At 43.0% G+C, this 17,249-nt stretch overlaps 1 protein-coding gene across 2 annotated transcripts in view; it reads left to right on the top strand.

Annotated features, from left to right (window-relative positions):
- MIPEP (mitochondrial intermediate peptidase) overlaps positions 1-17,249 on the top strand; it is a 224,544-nt gene that overhangs the window by 127,838 nt on the left and 79,457 nt on the right. For both annotated transcript variants that reach the window (XR_001886079.1, XM_017874490.1), the window contains exons 17-18: positions 2,341-2,462; positions 5,998-6,071. Coding sequence is in view for 1 of the 2 variants with exons in the window: in XM_017874490.1 (XP_017729979.1) it covers positions 2,341-2,462; positions 5,998-6,071 (196 nt within the window). In the remaining variant the exon portion in view is untranslated. The remainder of the gene's footprint in view (positions 1-2,340; positions 2,463-5,997; positions 6,072-17,249) is intronic.

The raw sequence follows: 17,249 nt of genomic DNA, 5'->3' as shown, positions 1-17,249 counted from the left end.
CTGCAGTCCCAGCTACGTGGAAGTCTGAGGTGGGAAGACCACTTGAGCTCATGAGGTCGAAGGTGCAGGGAGCCATGATGGTGCCGCTGAACTCCTGCCTGGGTGATAGAGTCAGACACTATCTCAAAAAACTAAAAATAAATTAAGGGTTTGTGTCCAGAAAAAAGAACTCAAACCTGTAAGAAGACAAACTATGAAATAGAGTAATAGACAATTGATATAAATTGAAAATTCATAAAATTTTAAAAATGCTTAACCTTACTGCTAATCACATAAACTGAAAACATGAATATGGAATTTTGCCCAACTTTATTTATTCTTTATTTTCTGGGGAGTTAACAGATTCGTTAGAGTGTTGTTATCATGGTTAAAAAAAGTTAAGCTTTTTTAAAAAGTTGTTTATTTATTTATTTTTTAATTATTATTATTTTTTTGAGACAGATGCTTGCTCAGTCGCCCAGGCTGGAGTGCAGTGACGCGATCTTGGCTCACTACAACTTCTACCTCCCGGGTTCAAGCAATTCTCCTGCTTCAACCTCCTGAGTAGCTGAGATTACAGACATGTGCCACCACGCCTGGCTAATTTTTGTATTTTTAGTAGAGACAGGGTTTCACCATGTTAGCCAGACTGGTCTCGAATTCCTGGCCTCAAGTGACCCAGCTGCCTCAGCCGCCTGATGTGCTGGGATTACAGGCATGAGCCATTGTGCCCAGCCCAAGCTTCTATTTTTTAAAAGAAATGTTTATGTCAGATAAAGACAGAAGAAAGTGGCTAATTGCCATGTCAGATTTGTTCCAGAAAAGTAAAAATGTTAAAGTCCTAAGTGTAGCCTTTGAGGGCAGTTTTCATAGTCCCAGCTTTGGCTGGGGTGATGTTACAGCAGACGCGCCATTGCAAGCTCGTGTGCTGTGCTTGCGTAGCCCTGCCCTTGCAGATGGGTTGGAATGGAGATGTTTTCCACTTTAGCAACAGAGAAAGAGCAGTATTCATAGGAAGAGAAGTTTCCAGTGGAACAGTGTCCTTCCATGAAAATCCATGTGGCCTTTCCTGTCATAACTACGTCATTGTCCTTAGGTAGGATGGATGCTCTCTCTGTGTGCCAGACTCCAAGTTCCCTCCTCCAGTGTTGATGACCAGGCGTTCCAAGCGGGTCAGAACAGATGTGCACGTCCACCCGGCTCCACCATTGGCACTCCTGCCACCGTCTCTAGGCTGTCTTTCTCTACGTTTCTGTCACAGAAGTGAATCCCAGAGTGATGAACTTGTAGAAAACAATTAGGTGTCCGCTTCTTCCGTCTTATGATTAGAAAATAAGTGGAAGGAGCTTAGAGAAGGAGCGACCACAGACAGTTTGTTCACCCTTCTTCCACTGAGAGGCAAGTTGCTGGTGGTTATCTTTGGTTCTTAGCGTTTGTCTCTTCTAAAAACAAAAAAGAATGCATTCCCAGACTCCCCCTCTTTATATAGTTAGGATTTTAAATTCTGTCCCATTTTCTTCTCCCCTGTGACTTTTGTTTTGTCATAAAATGTAATTGTGGTAAAACATGGAAGGTTTTATGTTACAAAACGAGTTCATGAAAAGCAGTTCGTGCAACAGAGAACCACTGCAGAGTACAACTCTCTGAACTACCTAAATTACTAAAAATAAGTAAACTCCTGACCTTACTGTTTTTCTAGATGGTCATGTGAAATAAAATGTATTATAATCAGCGTAATTAAACTCACTTAATGAAGAAGATTAATCATATATTTGGAGCAAAACATATACACCTATATATGATTATATTTATGTGATACAAAATTTTCTTTGTGTATGTCTTAGTGTGCTAGGGCTGCCTTCACAAAATACCAGAGACTATGTGGCTTAAACAATAGAAATTTACTTCCCACTGTTCTGGAGGCTGGAAGTCCAGACCAGGGTGTCAGCAGGTCTGGCTTCTCCCGAGGCCCCATTGGCTTGGAGACAACCTTTCCTCAATGCCCACACCGTGGCATCCAGCTTTCCTCCTCTTCCAAGACACCAGTGAGATTGGGCGAGGGCCCAGTCTAAGAGCTTCACTTTTACTTAATCACTTCTTTGGAGGCCCTGTCTCCTAATGAGTCACATTCTGAGGTATGGCTTTGGGTTTCCACATGTGAATTTTGAGGAGACACAGTTCAGCCCATAACAGTGTATAAAATGTGAAAATATTGATATCATAGGTGACATAGCCTTCTAGGGTAAAATGCAAATGAAAACATTTACGGGTCTCTCTGTGTCTCCACTGTGTGCTCACATGTGATATTCTGCAAGTGGAAACTGACTTGTGTCCCATGCTGTGTCTCTCTGTTCTTGGCAGGCCTGGCAGCTGCGATTCAGCCACCTCGTGGGGTATGGTGCTAAATATTACTCTTACCTCATGTCCAGAGCGGTCGCCTCCATGGTTTGGAAGGAGTGTTTTCTACAGGATCCTTTCAACAGGTAAGAAGGGGATAAGTTCTAAAATGTCCCCCCTTGGACCACAGTAATTCCCCACTCTATTACATCTGAAGTTGGGCTCGGAGAAGCGCAGCCCACAGAACACAGCCAAGCCTGGCAGAAAGTGGCAGTCTCCGCAAACAGCCTCATCTCACTTGGCCCTTCTCACCCAAGCTTGCTTCTGCTTCCTGCAGCTGATGGTGACCCTGGACATCCCCCTACCCTGCAGCCACTGTGTAGAGGTGGCCCTGTGGTGCCTGAGGGAACCCTTGTATGAGGGCTCTTGTGCTATGTGAAGCAGCCCATGCCGCATCTGTGGGTTTTCTTGGCTTTTCTGACCTCACCATGTGATACAGGATGCCCACCCCTTTCCACAGAATGGAGGGAGAACAAGGCACTGGAGAGGCTAGGGGCGTGTAGGGAGGAAGTAGGGGTGCCTAGGATCAGTAGTCCTGCTTTTCCAATCTCTTCCTAAAGGCCAGGTAGTGGTTAAACTTCCATTGGGTGGAGAGGTACAGGAGATCCCTTGCTTCCTGGAGGGTACGAGGGTTTCTGTGCTGTGACTGGGGGATGCAGGGGATCCCGTGCTGTCCGGGGGGGTGTGGAGGATCCCATGCTGTCTGGGGGGCGTGTGGGGGATCCTATGCTGTCTGGGGAGGTGTGGAGGATCCCATGCTGTCTGGGGAGGTGTGGAGGATCCCATGCTGTCTGGGGAGGTATGGGGGTCCCATGCTGTCTGGGGGGATGCAGGGGATCCCGTGCTATCTGGGGGGTGTAGGGGGTCCCGTGCTGTCTGGGAGGGGTGGGGGATCTTGTGCTGGCTGAGGGGTTGCGGGATCCTGTGCTGTCTGGTGGGGGTGCGGGGGATCCCATACTGGCTGGAGAGATGTAGATCATCTTCTCTTTGCTCCCTGATTTGGCCTCCTGATCCTCCTGACAGGACTCCCTATAACAATAGGAACCAAGAGGTTGTCAAGTTTGGGTCCCGTGATTCCTTAGAAGGCGCTTTCTTTGAAAGAAAACCAGTAATTATAATCTGGTATCAGAGTTGTTTATAGCATTTATCTTCTCACCACACAAATAACTACATCTCCAAATTATTTTCGGGGAGCTTTGGCTGATGAGTGCTATTTTTACTGCTTTATCTTGGTTTTTAGAGTGTCCATAGAATACTATGTCACATAATATTCACAGCAATCTTGGCAGAAACCAGCAGTTTTTATAAGAGAAAACTGAGGCTCAGAGAAAACAGTTTGTTCAGACTTCACCATTAAAAACTAGACTAAGACTGTAATCTAGGTCTTCTCATTCCTGGTTTCTTCTCCCTCCCACCTCCGCCTCACTGTCTGTCTTTCATACAATTTGACATAGACTTGGATTTTTCTCAGCAGTTAATAATCACATTCGTTTCAAATGATTTGAGCCTGAATGTGATGTCATAGAATTTTTAAATATTTTGCAGCTTGGTACTCACATGTATTTTGTCTTCTGCCCTTTGCAGACTGTAGACATTTGGTCTGCTTTTCAGATTTTATTTTTAAAGGATCTTTAGCCAAAGTTGACATCAGTAAATCAGTTTCAGGGATTATAACTTCTTACTGTAGATTTCTGTAAAATAGGCAAAATATCATCTTGTTTGAAGTACACTTTACTAGAAAAGCACATACTATAAAATATATATGTTTCTAAATATTTATATCTTGTTTATGTGTACATTCTTGCCTAGACATGTAGTTGCCATACTTTTATGGGCATATTAAAGTAAGCTAGTAAAAATGCTCACTGGACTAGAAAATTTCTAACCTCTGTCAAAGTCTTCTTTTTGATCTCACTCCTGAAAAATAACCAGGCTGGAGCCTACATCAGCAAGCCAGGCATTGCAGAGCTGAGGCAAGCCAGGAGCTAGAGGTCTGTGGGGAGGGATGTGATTTAGGGTCAGTGCATTACATCCCATGGCTGAGAAGGGCCTCGGAGCACCCCAGGCCAGGAGTCAGGCAGGGCCCCTCAGCCACCCCTGCCCCTGAGGGGAGGCTCCACCTCAGTCCAGGCTTCCTGCTTTGCTTAGCACTCACTTCAGGATGTGACCAGGGCTAGTGTTGGATGTCAGCATGTTTTTGATACTGTAATGCTATCAAAAAGTCGGATTAAAGACCATGTTCACAAAATGACTCACAGGTAAAGAGGCTCCAGAGCTTCTCAAATGGAAACAATATCAAAATTTATTTCACCTGTCTCATCATAGTGTGTAGTCATGTATGTTAAAGAAATCGCATTTTTCGTAAAATACAAAAGAGTAGTACTAAATAACTTGTTTCCAGGTCCCATTAGTTTGGAGGATTTATGTCTACAAAAATTATTCCAAACCTACCTTCACATATTGTCATAAACAGTGTTCCTTGCGGAAGTCTGTCAGGTGGGCATATCCAGGTGACACAGAAGACGGGAACAGGCAGCCCCCACTGTGCCTTTACCACCAGCACACTCCAGTGGAGTTTGCTGGTCTGTTCATTGTTATCCTCAACCTAGGTCTTCTGGTGTAATTAACCTTTTCCTGCCAGCTTCTCTTCCTTCACTCTTATTTTAGAATGTTCTTTTTCTCTTCTTTATTAGGTGCCATCACAAATTATTTCTTAATGGTATAATTTCAAGCCTCATTTAAAATAATCCTAAAACTATTTTTATAGAGAATAAAATATTTTACTTATTCTATGACAGGAGTCCCCAATCCCCAGGCCACAGACTGGCACTGGGAACTAGGCCACAGAGCCGGAGGTGTGGTGGGTGGGTGAGCGAGTGAAGCATCGTGTGTATTTGCAGCCACTCCCCATCACTCTACCGCCTGAGCGCCATCTCCTGTTGGATCAGTGGCAGCGTCAGATTCTCATAGGAGCAGGAACCCTATTGTGAACTGCACATGTGATCCTTATGATTCTCTCACAAGGATCTGGGATGGGCACTCCTTATGAGAATGTAAGGCTGATGATCTGTCACTGTCTCCCATCACCCCTGGATGGTACCATCTAGTTGTAGAAAAACAAGCTCAGGGCTCCCACTGATTCTACGTTATGGTGAGCTGTATACTTATTCCACTATATATTCCAATGTATAATGTGGTAATAAAGTGCACCATAAATGGAATGTTCTTAAATCATCCTGAAACCATCCCTCCCCCATCAACCCTGGTCTGTGGAAAAACTGTCTTTCACAAAACCAGTCCCTGGTGCCGAAAAGGCTGGGGACAGCTATTGATTAATACATAAAGTAATTATTTTTATAAAGTGAGGTCTCTTGTTAATGAAACAGAGAGCCAAAAGTATAGTTATCCTCTTACGGGGAATATGTCACACCTGATTTATTTTAGAACAATTTAAAAGCCAGAATTTGATTTTTAGAAGCAAGAAAATAATGGCCGAATTGTCATATGGTGGCAGCTTTTATGAATATGATGTCAGTGTGACTCAGGACTTGTCTTGTGAGTCAAAACAAGTGTGAATGGAGGCTGCGCAAGCAGGTGTCTAACAGTTCCTCTCTTCCCCAGGGCCGCTGGGGAGCGCTATCGCAGGGAGATGCTGGCCCACGGCGGAGGCAGGGAGCCCATGCTCATGGTTGAAGGTAAAACAAAACCAAAATGGCGCCATCTGTAGTGAAAGCTGTTTTATGTTTTCTCCATATGTTTTTTTCATTTAAAGAAAATGTTTTAGGCCGGGTGTGGTGGTTCACGCCTGTAATCCCAGCACTTTGGGAGGCCCCAAGAAGGGTGGATCACCTGAGGTCAGGAGTTCAAGACCAGCCTGGCCAACATGGTGAAACCCTGTCTCTACCAAAAATACAAAAAATAGCTGGGTGTGGTGGCAGATGCCTATAATCCCAGCTACTCTGGAGGCTGAGACAGGAGAATCACTTGAACCCAGGAGGCAGAGGTTGCAGTGAGCCGAGATCGTGCCATTGCACTCCAGCCTGGGCAACAAGAGCAGAGCTCCATCTCAAAAAAAAAAAGAAAAGAAAAAGAACGATCTTAGCTGTGCATTGTGTTCTAAGCATCTGTCTCACTGTGTCCTAAGTAAATTAATTTTTAGTTACCACGATCTATTCAAGTACCAGGATAAAATTCAGGTTTTAGCTTTCAAAATGTTACTTAGACTCTAACAGAAAAAATTTTTGTCATAAACTCTTAGAAAATTTTCCTTTAGATTTTAATAGGTCACAGTACATTTTCTTTAGCCTGAAGAACTCATTTATTTTTTATTCCTTTATTTCTTTTTCTGAATGTTTAGCTAAGAAATTCCAAGGCATCGGGTTAGATTTTTTTTTTAACCTTTTGAAAAATTATAACTTAATTAAATATTCTCTTTAAGGTACCACAATTCTTTTTTTCTATGTAATTTTCTCAGTAATTTTTTATTTGAGTATTTTTACTGAAAATTTAATTGTAAATGGAAGTGATCATCATGATTTTTCATATATAAATGTAAGAACATTGAAACATTCTTACAAATATAGGAAAATATGAATGTTACTAGATAATTGCAGTATATTGATGGTTATATTTGCAGCTGAGCTTGACTATCTGAGAAGTTTTCTGGCTATCTGAAAAAGTTCACATAGGAAATAACTTTCAATATTGGAGAAGTGTTGTTGTCATTGTATAATTGAGTGGGTGTGGGTAGCAGTGTGACTTAAATGTGTCCTTGCCTAAGACTATTGGATCTAATGCCTATAGTCCTTTTTAGTAGAATTCCAGATTCTTGCCTTCAGCCATTCATGTATTCAGCAAACATTTGTGAAGTGCTAATTACGCGCCAGACATGACTGTGTGCCAGAGGTGAAGTCGTGAAAGGCACCTGACAAGCACCCTGCTCTTCCGGAGACTGCGTTCATTCTCTCAGCTTTGTGAAGAGTGAGGAAGTGCACATGCTGACGCAGCCGTCATTTGCAGCTAGTCCTTGTTGGCCCTTATTGAACTTTGCCACGTCTAGGGACAGTTTTAGGGATTTCCATGTATCTGTTGATTGACTCTTGTTAGTAACCCTGTGAGACAGGAGTTACGATCCCCATTTTATAGACAATAAACAGGTCAGGCCCTCCGCTTATGTCACAAGGCAGTGTGTGGAAGAGCCAGGGATTGAACCGGGACCTCAGGCAGCAGACCAAGCTCTTCAGCTGCCTGTACTGTTGGACAGGACATCTAGTTCAGGGTCTGTCCCAGACCCAGGCAAAAGTGAAACAACAGGCACGTCGTAATAAGCTACTGATTGGGTACACTGTGTACTTCTGGCTGGTGGTTGGTAGCGCCAGCCCAGCAGGGGCTAAGGCGGAAAAGCAGCCTTCTCAAGCAGTGGGTTTCTGTGAGGTGCGTGTTCCTGGCAGCCGGGCTTGGCTCATCCTTGCGCAGGCCATGCTGTCTGCACCTCAGCATTTGCTGATAGGCGATGCCATCAAAAGAAAAAAATGTAAATCTTTTTCAGTGCTTATCTTTCAGCTGGTGTGCTTTTCTAGTCAGCTTCCCAGAATGTTGCAGCTAACTCTCTAAAAATTCTGTCTTTATCCAAAACAATTTTGTGTTGAGAAACTTAATATTTTCTGCACTAAAATTCACAGGGGAGAAAAAGAAGTCCACCATTCAAACCAGAGATGATGAACTATTCAGATTTTAGTTAACACAAACAATAGAACAATTCTTTTACGTTTTCATATTTTTCTTAATGCTGTTCTGTCAGATCTCATTAATTCACATGATTTGTTTCATGTCAGAGGTGAATGGGGGACATGCAAAGAGGGTTATGCCAGTTGTCACTTCATAGTGCTGGATTTGTAAGGGTTTTAACCCTTAGTGGCTTCTCATTTTCTTGAAGGCAGTCAGCCTGTACCCCAAAACAGCAGGGCATAGGTGTTGGCTCACAGCCTTAATACTGGGGTATCACCAGGAGTGATGGGTGAAATTACTGAGATTTGTAATGTAAAAGCATACAGGATCTCGTTGGCAGTATTCTTCTATGAAAATGTAACTTTTTATAGGTACCTTGTATATTTTTGTTTAACTGCTTCCTGGATAAATGCAAAGAATTGTATTACATAGCAAAATGCAAAGAAATAGAATACCTGCCTTCAAATTATGTACCTCCCTAATCAAATCACAACAGTTTTTACCTTCTTAGTTATAAGACTGTGTTTCTTAGGGTCAGAATACCTTTGTATTCACCCTTGTGCTCTTTGAATGATACAAATTTAGAGAAGTCAAATAGGGAATGCTTTTGATCTTTGAATAATAAGTTCTACATAGGCAAACTTTTAGATTATTTATCTTTTCCAGAATGAGTCATCCCTTGGGAACAGGGCTCTGCTCAGAGCTCTGAGTCCCTCGGCCATTTCAAGTCCTCACCAACTAGAGGCCAACACCCCATTCAAGGAAGTCCCTGAGCACACAGGATTCCTCTGCTTTCTTTTTTCCCTGATGTTTGCTTTACATTCATTAGTTAAAGGCCACTGCTAGGCAACCATGTATCTATACTCTCTAACTCTTGGCTGCAAGGTGTTTATTCAGCAGTCTCCCATTACCTAGCTTTGCATAGAGTGATCCTCACAGGAAAAAAGACAAGTTGCAGCAGCAGGGGCTTTTCTTTAAAAGCCTAACACACCAAATACCATTTGAAGGCAACATAATAGTGGTTAAAACAGTATTTTCTTCCCCAGAGAAAGCAAGCCATCACATGGTGAAATAGAATTGGATTTGCAGTCAGTGACTCTGCTACTTACTGTTTATAAATTACTTTGGAAAGTCACTTCATTTCCTTGTGGGAGGTAAAATGTGATTTGACTTCAAAACACTTCTTTTTTATTTTTATTTATTTATTTTTTTTATTTTTTTTTTGAGATGGAGTCTCTACTTCCCAGGCTGGAGTGCAGTAGCACGATCTCCTCTCACTGCAACCTCCACCTTCTGGGTTTATGCGATTCTCCTGCCTCAGCCTACTGAGTGCTGGGACCACAGGCAGGTGCCACCACGCCCAGCTAATTTTTGTATTTTTAGTAGAGATGGGATTTTGCCATGTTGGCCAGGCTGGTCTCAAACTCCTGACCTCAGGTGATCTGCCCTCCTGAGCCTCCCAAAGTGCTGGGATTACAGGCGTGAGCCACCTTGCCTGGCCCAAAACACTTCTTTTTAATCTGCTTCTCCTTTTTTTAATCTCTGAAGGGAATGGGGTGTGTGTGCAGACATGTGGCAGTAATGTTGCAGATTGACAGTATGGCCTTGTCTATTTTTAAACACATTCATAGCTTACATAAAGATATATATTATAGGCATGACATTCAGTCACTTAATCCTCCACTAAACACATGTGGCAATACCTGACTGAAACCAACTTTCTTAATTGCTGAGATATCTGGGGTGAAGTTTAACTCTCATTGTCAATATTAAGGTTTTCTGCTGTTTATCTCATACCCCACAATGGTTTTGGCTTATGTTAAATCACATTTCTGAGTAATAAGGTAACTTAAGGTTTTTGCTTAAAATAAACCATAATGATACGGCATTTCCATTCATTTTACCGTTTTATAAAATATATACCAGAATATTTGTTAAGTATGCTATGGTGAGCATGATCTAAGGTTCAGTTTCCATTACAGTCACTTCAGAAAATGTGCAGTTTTCTAGAAAGACAGATATGCTGAGGTTTGTGAGTAGCAAGGAAGCAGTACTTTGCCCCCACTAGGAAGCAGAATTGTTTCTTACTACAGCAAATAGACAGGTAGAATTAGATAGGTACTAGGAGTGGAAGCTGTATTAGTTCAGCAGTTTGTGAATGGTAATTGTAGTACTCATGCAAGTTTTCATGGTGCCCTCTGTAAACTATTTGGTCTTTTTGTGTTTTACGTTATGTAAAATTTTTAGGTAAATGCCTCTTCCTGAGTTTGTAGGTTCAGATTTTACTTATCCTCTGATAAGTCTAATCCCCTATAACACAGGTCATATTGTCCCTATTTTTATAAATAATGAAACTTAGGGTTCATACCCTCGGTGCTGCCTTGCCCACATTTTTCTCTATTGATCCTTAAGTTCTGACGTGAAAGTGACCTGGCCTTTAGAAGGCAAGAGATGTAAGCAATGTGGGTCTTGGGCCCTGATGGTTCTCTTCATGATCTCCAAGTCTTTTTTTTTTTTTTAATGTCACAACCTAGCTATTCCCATTGACATTGGAGAGGCCTGCCTGACATCCACTGATCAACGATCAAATCTTCCTCTTCCTGCGAGCTCCTTTCGACTTTTGTGGCAAAGCTGTCAATTTAGTTTATAACCATTTTTAGCCATGGTGGTCCTGATGGGAAGATTCTCCCCACAGCCACGTAAGCAGGACGTGGCCCAGTTAGTTTTGGGTTCTGCCTCTGGTTACAGAATTCCTTATGCTCTTTCTTCAACTCTTCCACAGAGAATCTGAGGGGAGGGGGAAGGGAAAGGATAAAGTCCAAGATTTTAGCATTCCAGGAGGTTATTTGTAAATATTAAACAACTTTATTTCTATGCTCCTTTCTAATCAGAATCCCTCTGGCCAAAAGCAGTATGCAAGTAGAGATACTAAATAATATACTAAATAGTAACTTGATGGAGTTTTCCAAATGGACCAAACATCAGATCAGATGTAAAGAAATAGTAGTAGCTAAATGAGTCAGTTCTCAACAACTGAAACTCTATTTTGTTTGTTTTTTCGCATCAGACTGAATCACCAAACCAAAGTCTAGAAGCCCACAGGGCCTTACCTTAAGCTGATTAAAATCATAATACCTTACGTTTCTGTAGAGTTTTATTTATAGTCTGCCAAACACACTCGCTTTTGCCATATTATCCTATATTATCTCTTCTAGCTTATTAAATATTTTTTGTTCAAGAAACAAACCAGAGAATAATGGTTTATACTCCAAAGAATCACCTCCACACTCCAAGAAGATTAATACAAACAATAAAGATATCTATCTACTAGTTTCTTTAAAAACCGTTCTCAGTTCCAGGAGCACGGAGCACATCAGCACCCAGAAACTGGGTTTACATCACTCTCAAGTAAGAGGAACCAAGGCTCCTTGGAGAAGTGGCTGATTCCAGGGCTGGAACAAGGAAGACAGAAGATGAGCACGAAGTATCTTACAGTGCCAGAAAGGAAGGACGTGCCCAGAGACACACAGAGTGATGAGTGCGTGTGTCATAGCAGCAGGAGCCCACTGAAAGAGCTCCCAGTGCCCCAACCTGGGCCCACTCCGACAATCAAATAGATCACACAGTCTTGGGATGTGACACAAAGTATTAAATACGTATCCATGAGGCTGTACTGATGTAAATGATTGCATCAATAGAATAATCTCCCATGGGGAAGAGTTCCAAATAATTTATGTACACACTCCCCACCTCAGGGAAGTGGAAGAAAACTCCCCACTCATTATGTGGGCAGCGCAGAGTGACGTCCGTCCAGAGCACTCTCGAGACGGCGGGGGAAATGACAGAGACAACCTCAGTCAGGTGATCAGGGTCAGCATCAGTGATGCGTCGTGTGGACAGTGTGTGTCCTTGATGTCATAGGATGAGAGGTTTTCCTCCCAGAAACCCATAACCCCAGTCTCATAATGAGAAAAAACGTCAGACACCCCAAATTCAGGACATTCTGCAAACGACCTAAGCAGTACTCCTCAAAACTGTCACGGTCATTGAAAACGAAGTCTGAGAAGCTGACACAGTCTAGAGGAGCCTAAGGAGACATGGCAGCTACATGTAGTGTGGTCCCCTGGCGGGTCCTGGAACAGCTAGTGTTGATCGTGCCAGGGCAATCTGACTAAAGTGTACCTGGAGCTAACAATATTCTGTCAATACTGGTTTGTGAGTTGTGACAAATGTGCCACACTATGAAAGATATTAATGATGGGGGAAGCTGGCTGAGTGTGGAGTGTGGAGGAACTCTCTTGACTCCATCACAATTTTCCAGTAAATATAAAACTATCCTAAAATTTAAAATTTAATTAAAAACAACCTCCTTGGGAAGGTTTTTAGTAATGCCACTGCTGCTCGTGGTTTGGGCCACACCTTGACTCCACCATGTTTCCCTGCTTCCCAGCAGCCTTTTCAGTGCCCCTTTGGGGAGGGAGGGGCACAGAGGTGAGAGTGGAGGGGGAGTATTGGGCACAAAATGAGGCTGGAAGGTAAGTGGGCATCAGGTCAGGCAGGGCATTGTGGATGCTGTGAAAGAGAGTTGGTGTTTATTCTGAGGACCGTGAGAAACCACTGACAGTATTTTGAAGGCAGGTAGTGACAAGATCAGTTTTCTGTTGGCATGGAGGCGAGTGAGTGTGATGTCAAGGGTGACCCCCAAGCTCCCTGCTTCAGTTGTTACAGAGATGGTTGCATGGTTATGACCGCCATGGGGGACAGAAATCAAGAAGCCCTTACGCCATTCAGCCACTGCGAGAATTCAGCTCAGGAAACTCTCAAGCCTGTGGGACTCCGTTTCTGAGCGACTGCAAAGGACTCTGTTCAGAATGGACTGGAGGCAGCTCTTTGCCTGTGGAGTTCTGATGACGGGAAACTCCCTTTTTCACAAGGAGACTCACTTCAGTTTTAGACAGCTCTGATTGACAGGATGACATGTGTATTCAAACTGACCCAAAATATTTAGTCCACTTGAAAGTATGATGTCTTGTTGACACAGCAGCTTAAGTAATAAGCATCGATGCCTTTTTTTTTAATAACCTGATTACTAACCTAGTAGACAAAATGTGCTTAGTGCAAGGCTTTGCCATTGGTGTTGTTTGCACAATACAACACGACAATCAAGGAGCACTAAGTCCTGTCTGTCAGCAGAAGTACAGCTGACATTTAAAATAAGAAAGCTAAATAAACAGTCATTGTTCAACAATAGCTTGATTAATTTCCCTATTGTCAAAAGGTATACACAGATACTGAAACAGAAAAGGCCTTCTACATTGTCATATAGCACTGAAAATTCGTAGTAGTTAATACTTTCAGCTTTAAAGCATGCAGTAACATTGATGCAATCTGATTAATTCTCTAGATATTGGCATTGTGTGGCAAGGCTGGCATGCCCAGCACTGTAGGAGAACAGTAAATGCACACTCCCTCTGGATGGTTATTCCTAAATTTATTTTGTAGACGGTGTCTTTGCTTTTTATTTTTTTAATCAAGGGATTTCAAGGGAAAGATAAGCCTTGATGCATGACAGGTTCTGCCTGACTGAGCCCGCAGCATCTGTGCCCCCAGGTATGTGGAGGCTCAGCATAAATAAATGCCAGAACGTGCTCAAAGCACCGGTCTTGGCTTGGGATGAGTGCCCACCCCAGGGTGTGTTTTACATTTGTGAGGGACTTAGGAGGAAACCCCCTCACACAGATGTATTAAATATTAAAAGATAAGATGATTTAAAACTACTAGCATGCCAAGTAAAACTTTGCTGTTGGAAGTAAATCATTCTGATGAATTCTGATGGGTTGTTCAAACATTTGTGAATAGAGTCTCGTTTCCCCTGTAGTCGGACACTCTCTACCCCCTTACTCTGCTTTCTTTTTGCTTCATAGCACATACTAACATTTACTTCCTAATTTCAACATGTATTATTTAACTTATTGGTTTATAGTCTCTGCCCGTCAATAAAATCTAAGTTCTGTGATGGGAGGGCAGCTGGCTGTCATGTTCACAGCTGTATCGGCAGCCCGTTACAGGGCTCAGCCCATCGGCATTCAATAAATACTTGTTAAATGAGTGAATACACGAATACCAAAATAGACTTAAAAGAGCAATTGTTTCCTATGCTATAGAAAAGTTGTGATTTAGCTGGGTGTGATGGCATGCACCTGTAGTCGCAGCTACTTGGGAGGCCGATGCAGGAAAATCACTTGAATCTGGGAGTCGGAGGTTGCAGTGAACCAAGATCACACCACTGCACTCACTCCAGCCTGGGTAACAGAACGAGACTCCAGCTAAAAACAAAACAGGCCGGGCACGGTGGCTCATGCCGGTAATACCAGCACTTTGGGAAGCCGAGGCAGGCAGATCACAAGGTTAGGAGTTTGAGCCCAGACTAGCCAACATAGTGAAACTCCTTCTCTACTAAAAATACAAGAATTAGCTGGGCATGGTGGCACGCGCCTGTAGTCCCAGCTAGTCAGGAGGCTGAGGCAGGAGAATCACTTGAACCCAGGAGGCGGAGCTTGTGGTGAGCCGAGATCACACCACTGCACTCCAGTGTGGGCAACAGAGCGAGACCCCATCTCAACAACAACAAAAAGTTGTGATGATTACAATGGGAACAGGTTTTTATTTGCCTGGTTCAGGAATTTTTTTTTATCACATGAATATTTTCGGATATTTCACAGGCTAAATATTTTCATGAAGTTCTTTAATCACGTAAAAGAAAAAATATATATAGCAATTGTGCTGTCTCCACACTTGTTCAGTCTCTCACCTGTTCTCTTACTCCCATCCTACCCTTCCTGCTTCCTGTCACTGTATTTTAGACACTTTTTGTTTTAGTACAATGCTTGGTTCTGCCCACTGGGTGAGTACTGACTGTTAAGCAGCTAGATAGCAGGCATAATAAGTAGGGGACACCACTAGAAGAAAGGGGGTCCACTGTCCATTCCCAAATAGGTCCTTACTGGCCAGAGTCAAGCACCTCTTCATAAGCCCTGGGCAGCAAGAGTTCCTACCTAACGATTTCAGATAGTTCTCTGTCTAAGCAGCATGCAGGAAGAAGACTTACCATGCAGGAAAGGCGAAGGGACAATGACAGAGTGAAAATGTGCCAGGTAGGTCATGGGCAGCATCTTTAATCCACCAGACACTGCTCTGGTGGGTCGTGTCATCTCCACTTCCCATGTATGGAAGCAAAGGTCTTGTTTCAGAGCCATTCTCTGGCATAGTCAGGAGTTAGTCACATTCTTTTGTCTCCAGAGCCCCTGCTGGCCCACAGCACTCCTCACCTGACACCTCTTAGCCATAGACTCTTGAATACTGGCTTCTTCTTCAGCTTCTGTTTTGTCAGTGTTACTTTTGGTGGGTAGCGCTCGTTTTGACAGTTTTCTCTGATAGTAAGCGATCATCTTCGACCTTCTGTGTAAATTTGATGGGTCCCTCTTCCATTTTGAGATACGTCCAGAGGTTGATTTTGAGGTCTGAGACAGGTTTCTCTTCCTCAAGTAAATATCTTGTAGTAGATTCATTCCAAAAAATAGACTAATGATTCCATTTTTAGATGATGTCCATGTATACTACCTTCTAAAAGGAATGTGGATAACATTCTCTCAGTGCTTTGAGTGCTTAATGGAAACATCATGTTTTTTGAAGATGGTCATTTGTAGATGGTGTTCCTTTTTTTTTTTTTTTTGAGAGGGAGTCTCTGTCACCCAGGGGTGGAGTGCAGTGAGGCGATCTCAGCTCACTACACCCTCCGTCTCCTTGGTTCAAGCGATTCTCATACCTCAGCCTCCTGAGTAGCTGGGATTACAGGCGTGTGCCACCATGCCTGGCTAATTTTTGTATTTTTAGCAGAGATGGCGTTTTGCCACGTTGGCCAGGCTGGTCTCCAACTCCTGACCTCAAGTGATCCACCTGCCCCAGCCTCCCAAAGTGCTGAGATTACAGGCATGAGCCACTGCACCTTGCCTATAGATGGTGTTCTTAACTTAGGGTTAAAAATGTGTTCTGGCCTGGTGCCGTGGCTGGTGCCTATAATCCCAGCACTTTGGGAGGCTGAGGTGGGTGGATCACCTGAGGTCAGGAATTCGAGACCAGCCTGGCCAACATGGTAAAACTCCATCTGTACTAAAAATACAAAAATTTGCTAGCTGTGGTGGCAGGTACCTATAGCCCCAGCTACTTTGGAGGCTGAGGCAGGAGAATCACTTGAACCCGGGAGGCAGATGTTGCAGCGAACCAAGATCATGCCGTTACACTCCAGTCTGGGTGACAAGAGTGAAACGCTGTCTCAAAAAAAAAAAAAACTGTGCTGAGTGGGTTAAACACAGGTTACAAAAGCAAATGTTTTATCTCCAAAGCTCTGGTTCTAGGTTTTGTTTTGTTTTGTTTTGAGACATAGTCTTGCTCTGTCGTCCAGGCTGGAGCACAGTGGCGCAATCTCAGCTCACTGCAAACTCCACTGCCCAGGTTCAAGCGTCTCCTGCCTCAGCCTCCCGAGTAGCTGGGATTACAGACGCCCACCATCACACTTCGCTAATTTTTTTATTTTTCTCAGAGATGGGGTTTCACCATGTTGGCCAGGCTGGTCTCGAACTCCTGACCTCAAGTGATCCGCCCACCTCGGCCTCCCAAAGTGCTGGTGTTACAGACGTGAGCCACTGCACCTGGCCTGGATCTAGATTCTTAACTTTCCTGCTTGACACCCTCAGGCATCAAGCTTCAAGAACTGAGGAATTCACAAGTTGGCGATACACTGATGAATTTACATTTGGAAGGTGTACCAGTAAAAGGTTAAATAGTAGTAATAATTATAGAGATTTAGAGCAGATTTTAGTTGAAGAATTGAAATTGACATTTGCTAGCCAACTCTTTTATGAAATGTTCCCAGAGGACATAGGGACAAGATTTCTCTTGGTTTAACTGGATTGTTTCCTGAAAGAGCATTTACAAGACATCTTCTGGTGTTGGTTTTATGTCTTTTTCAACTAAATGTAAAAGAAACTTTGTCTTTATGACTGTGATGTAACATTATTAATAATGAAATTAGATTAAGAAATTATACCTATACCTGATTTTCTTTTATATTTAATAGTTTATCTTTA

The sequence above is a fragment of the Rhinopithecus bieti genome, unplaced genomic scaffold, assembly GCF_001698545.2.
Source record: "Rhinopithecus bieti isolate Rb0 unplaced genomic scaffold, ASM169854v2 scaffold_8350, whole genome shotgun sequence".
Lineage (NCBI taxonomy): Eukaryota > Metazoa > Chordata > Mammalia > Primates > Cercopithecidae > Rhinopithecus > Rhinopithecus bieti.
This window is presented reverse-complemented; position numbering and strand designations above follow the sequence as displayed.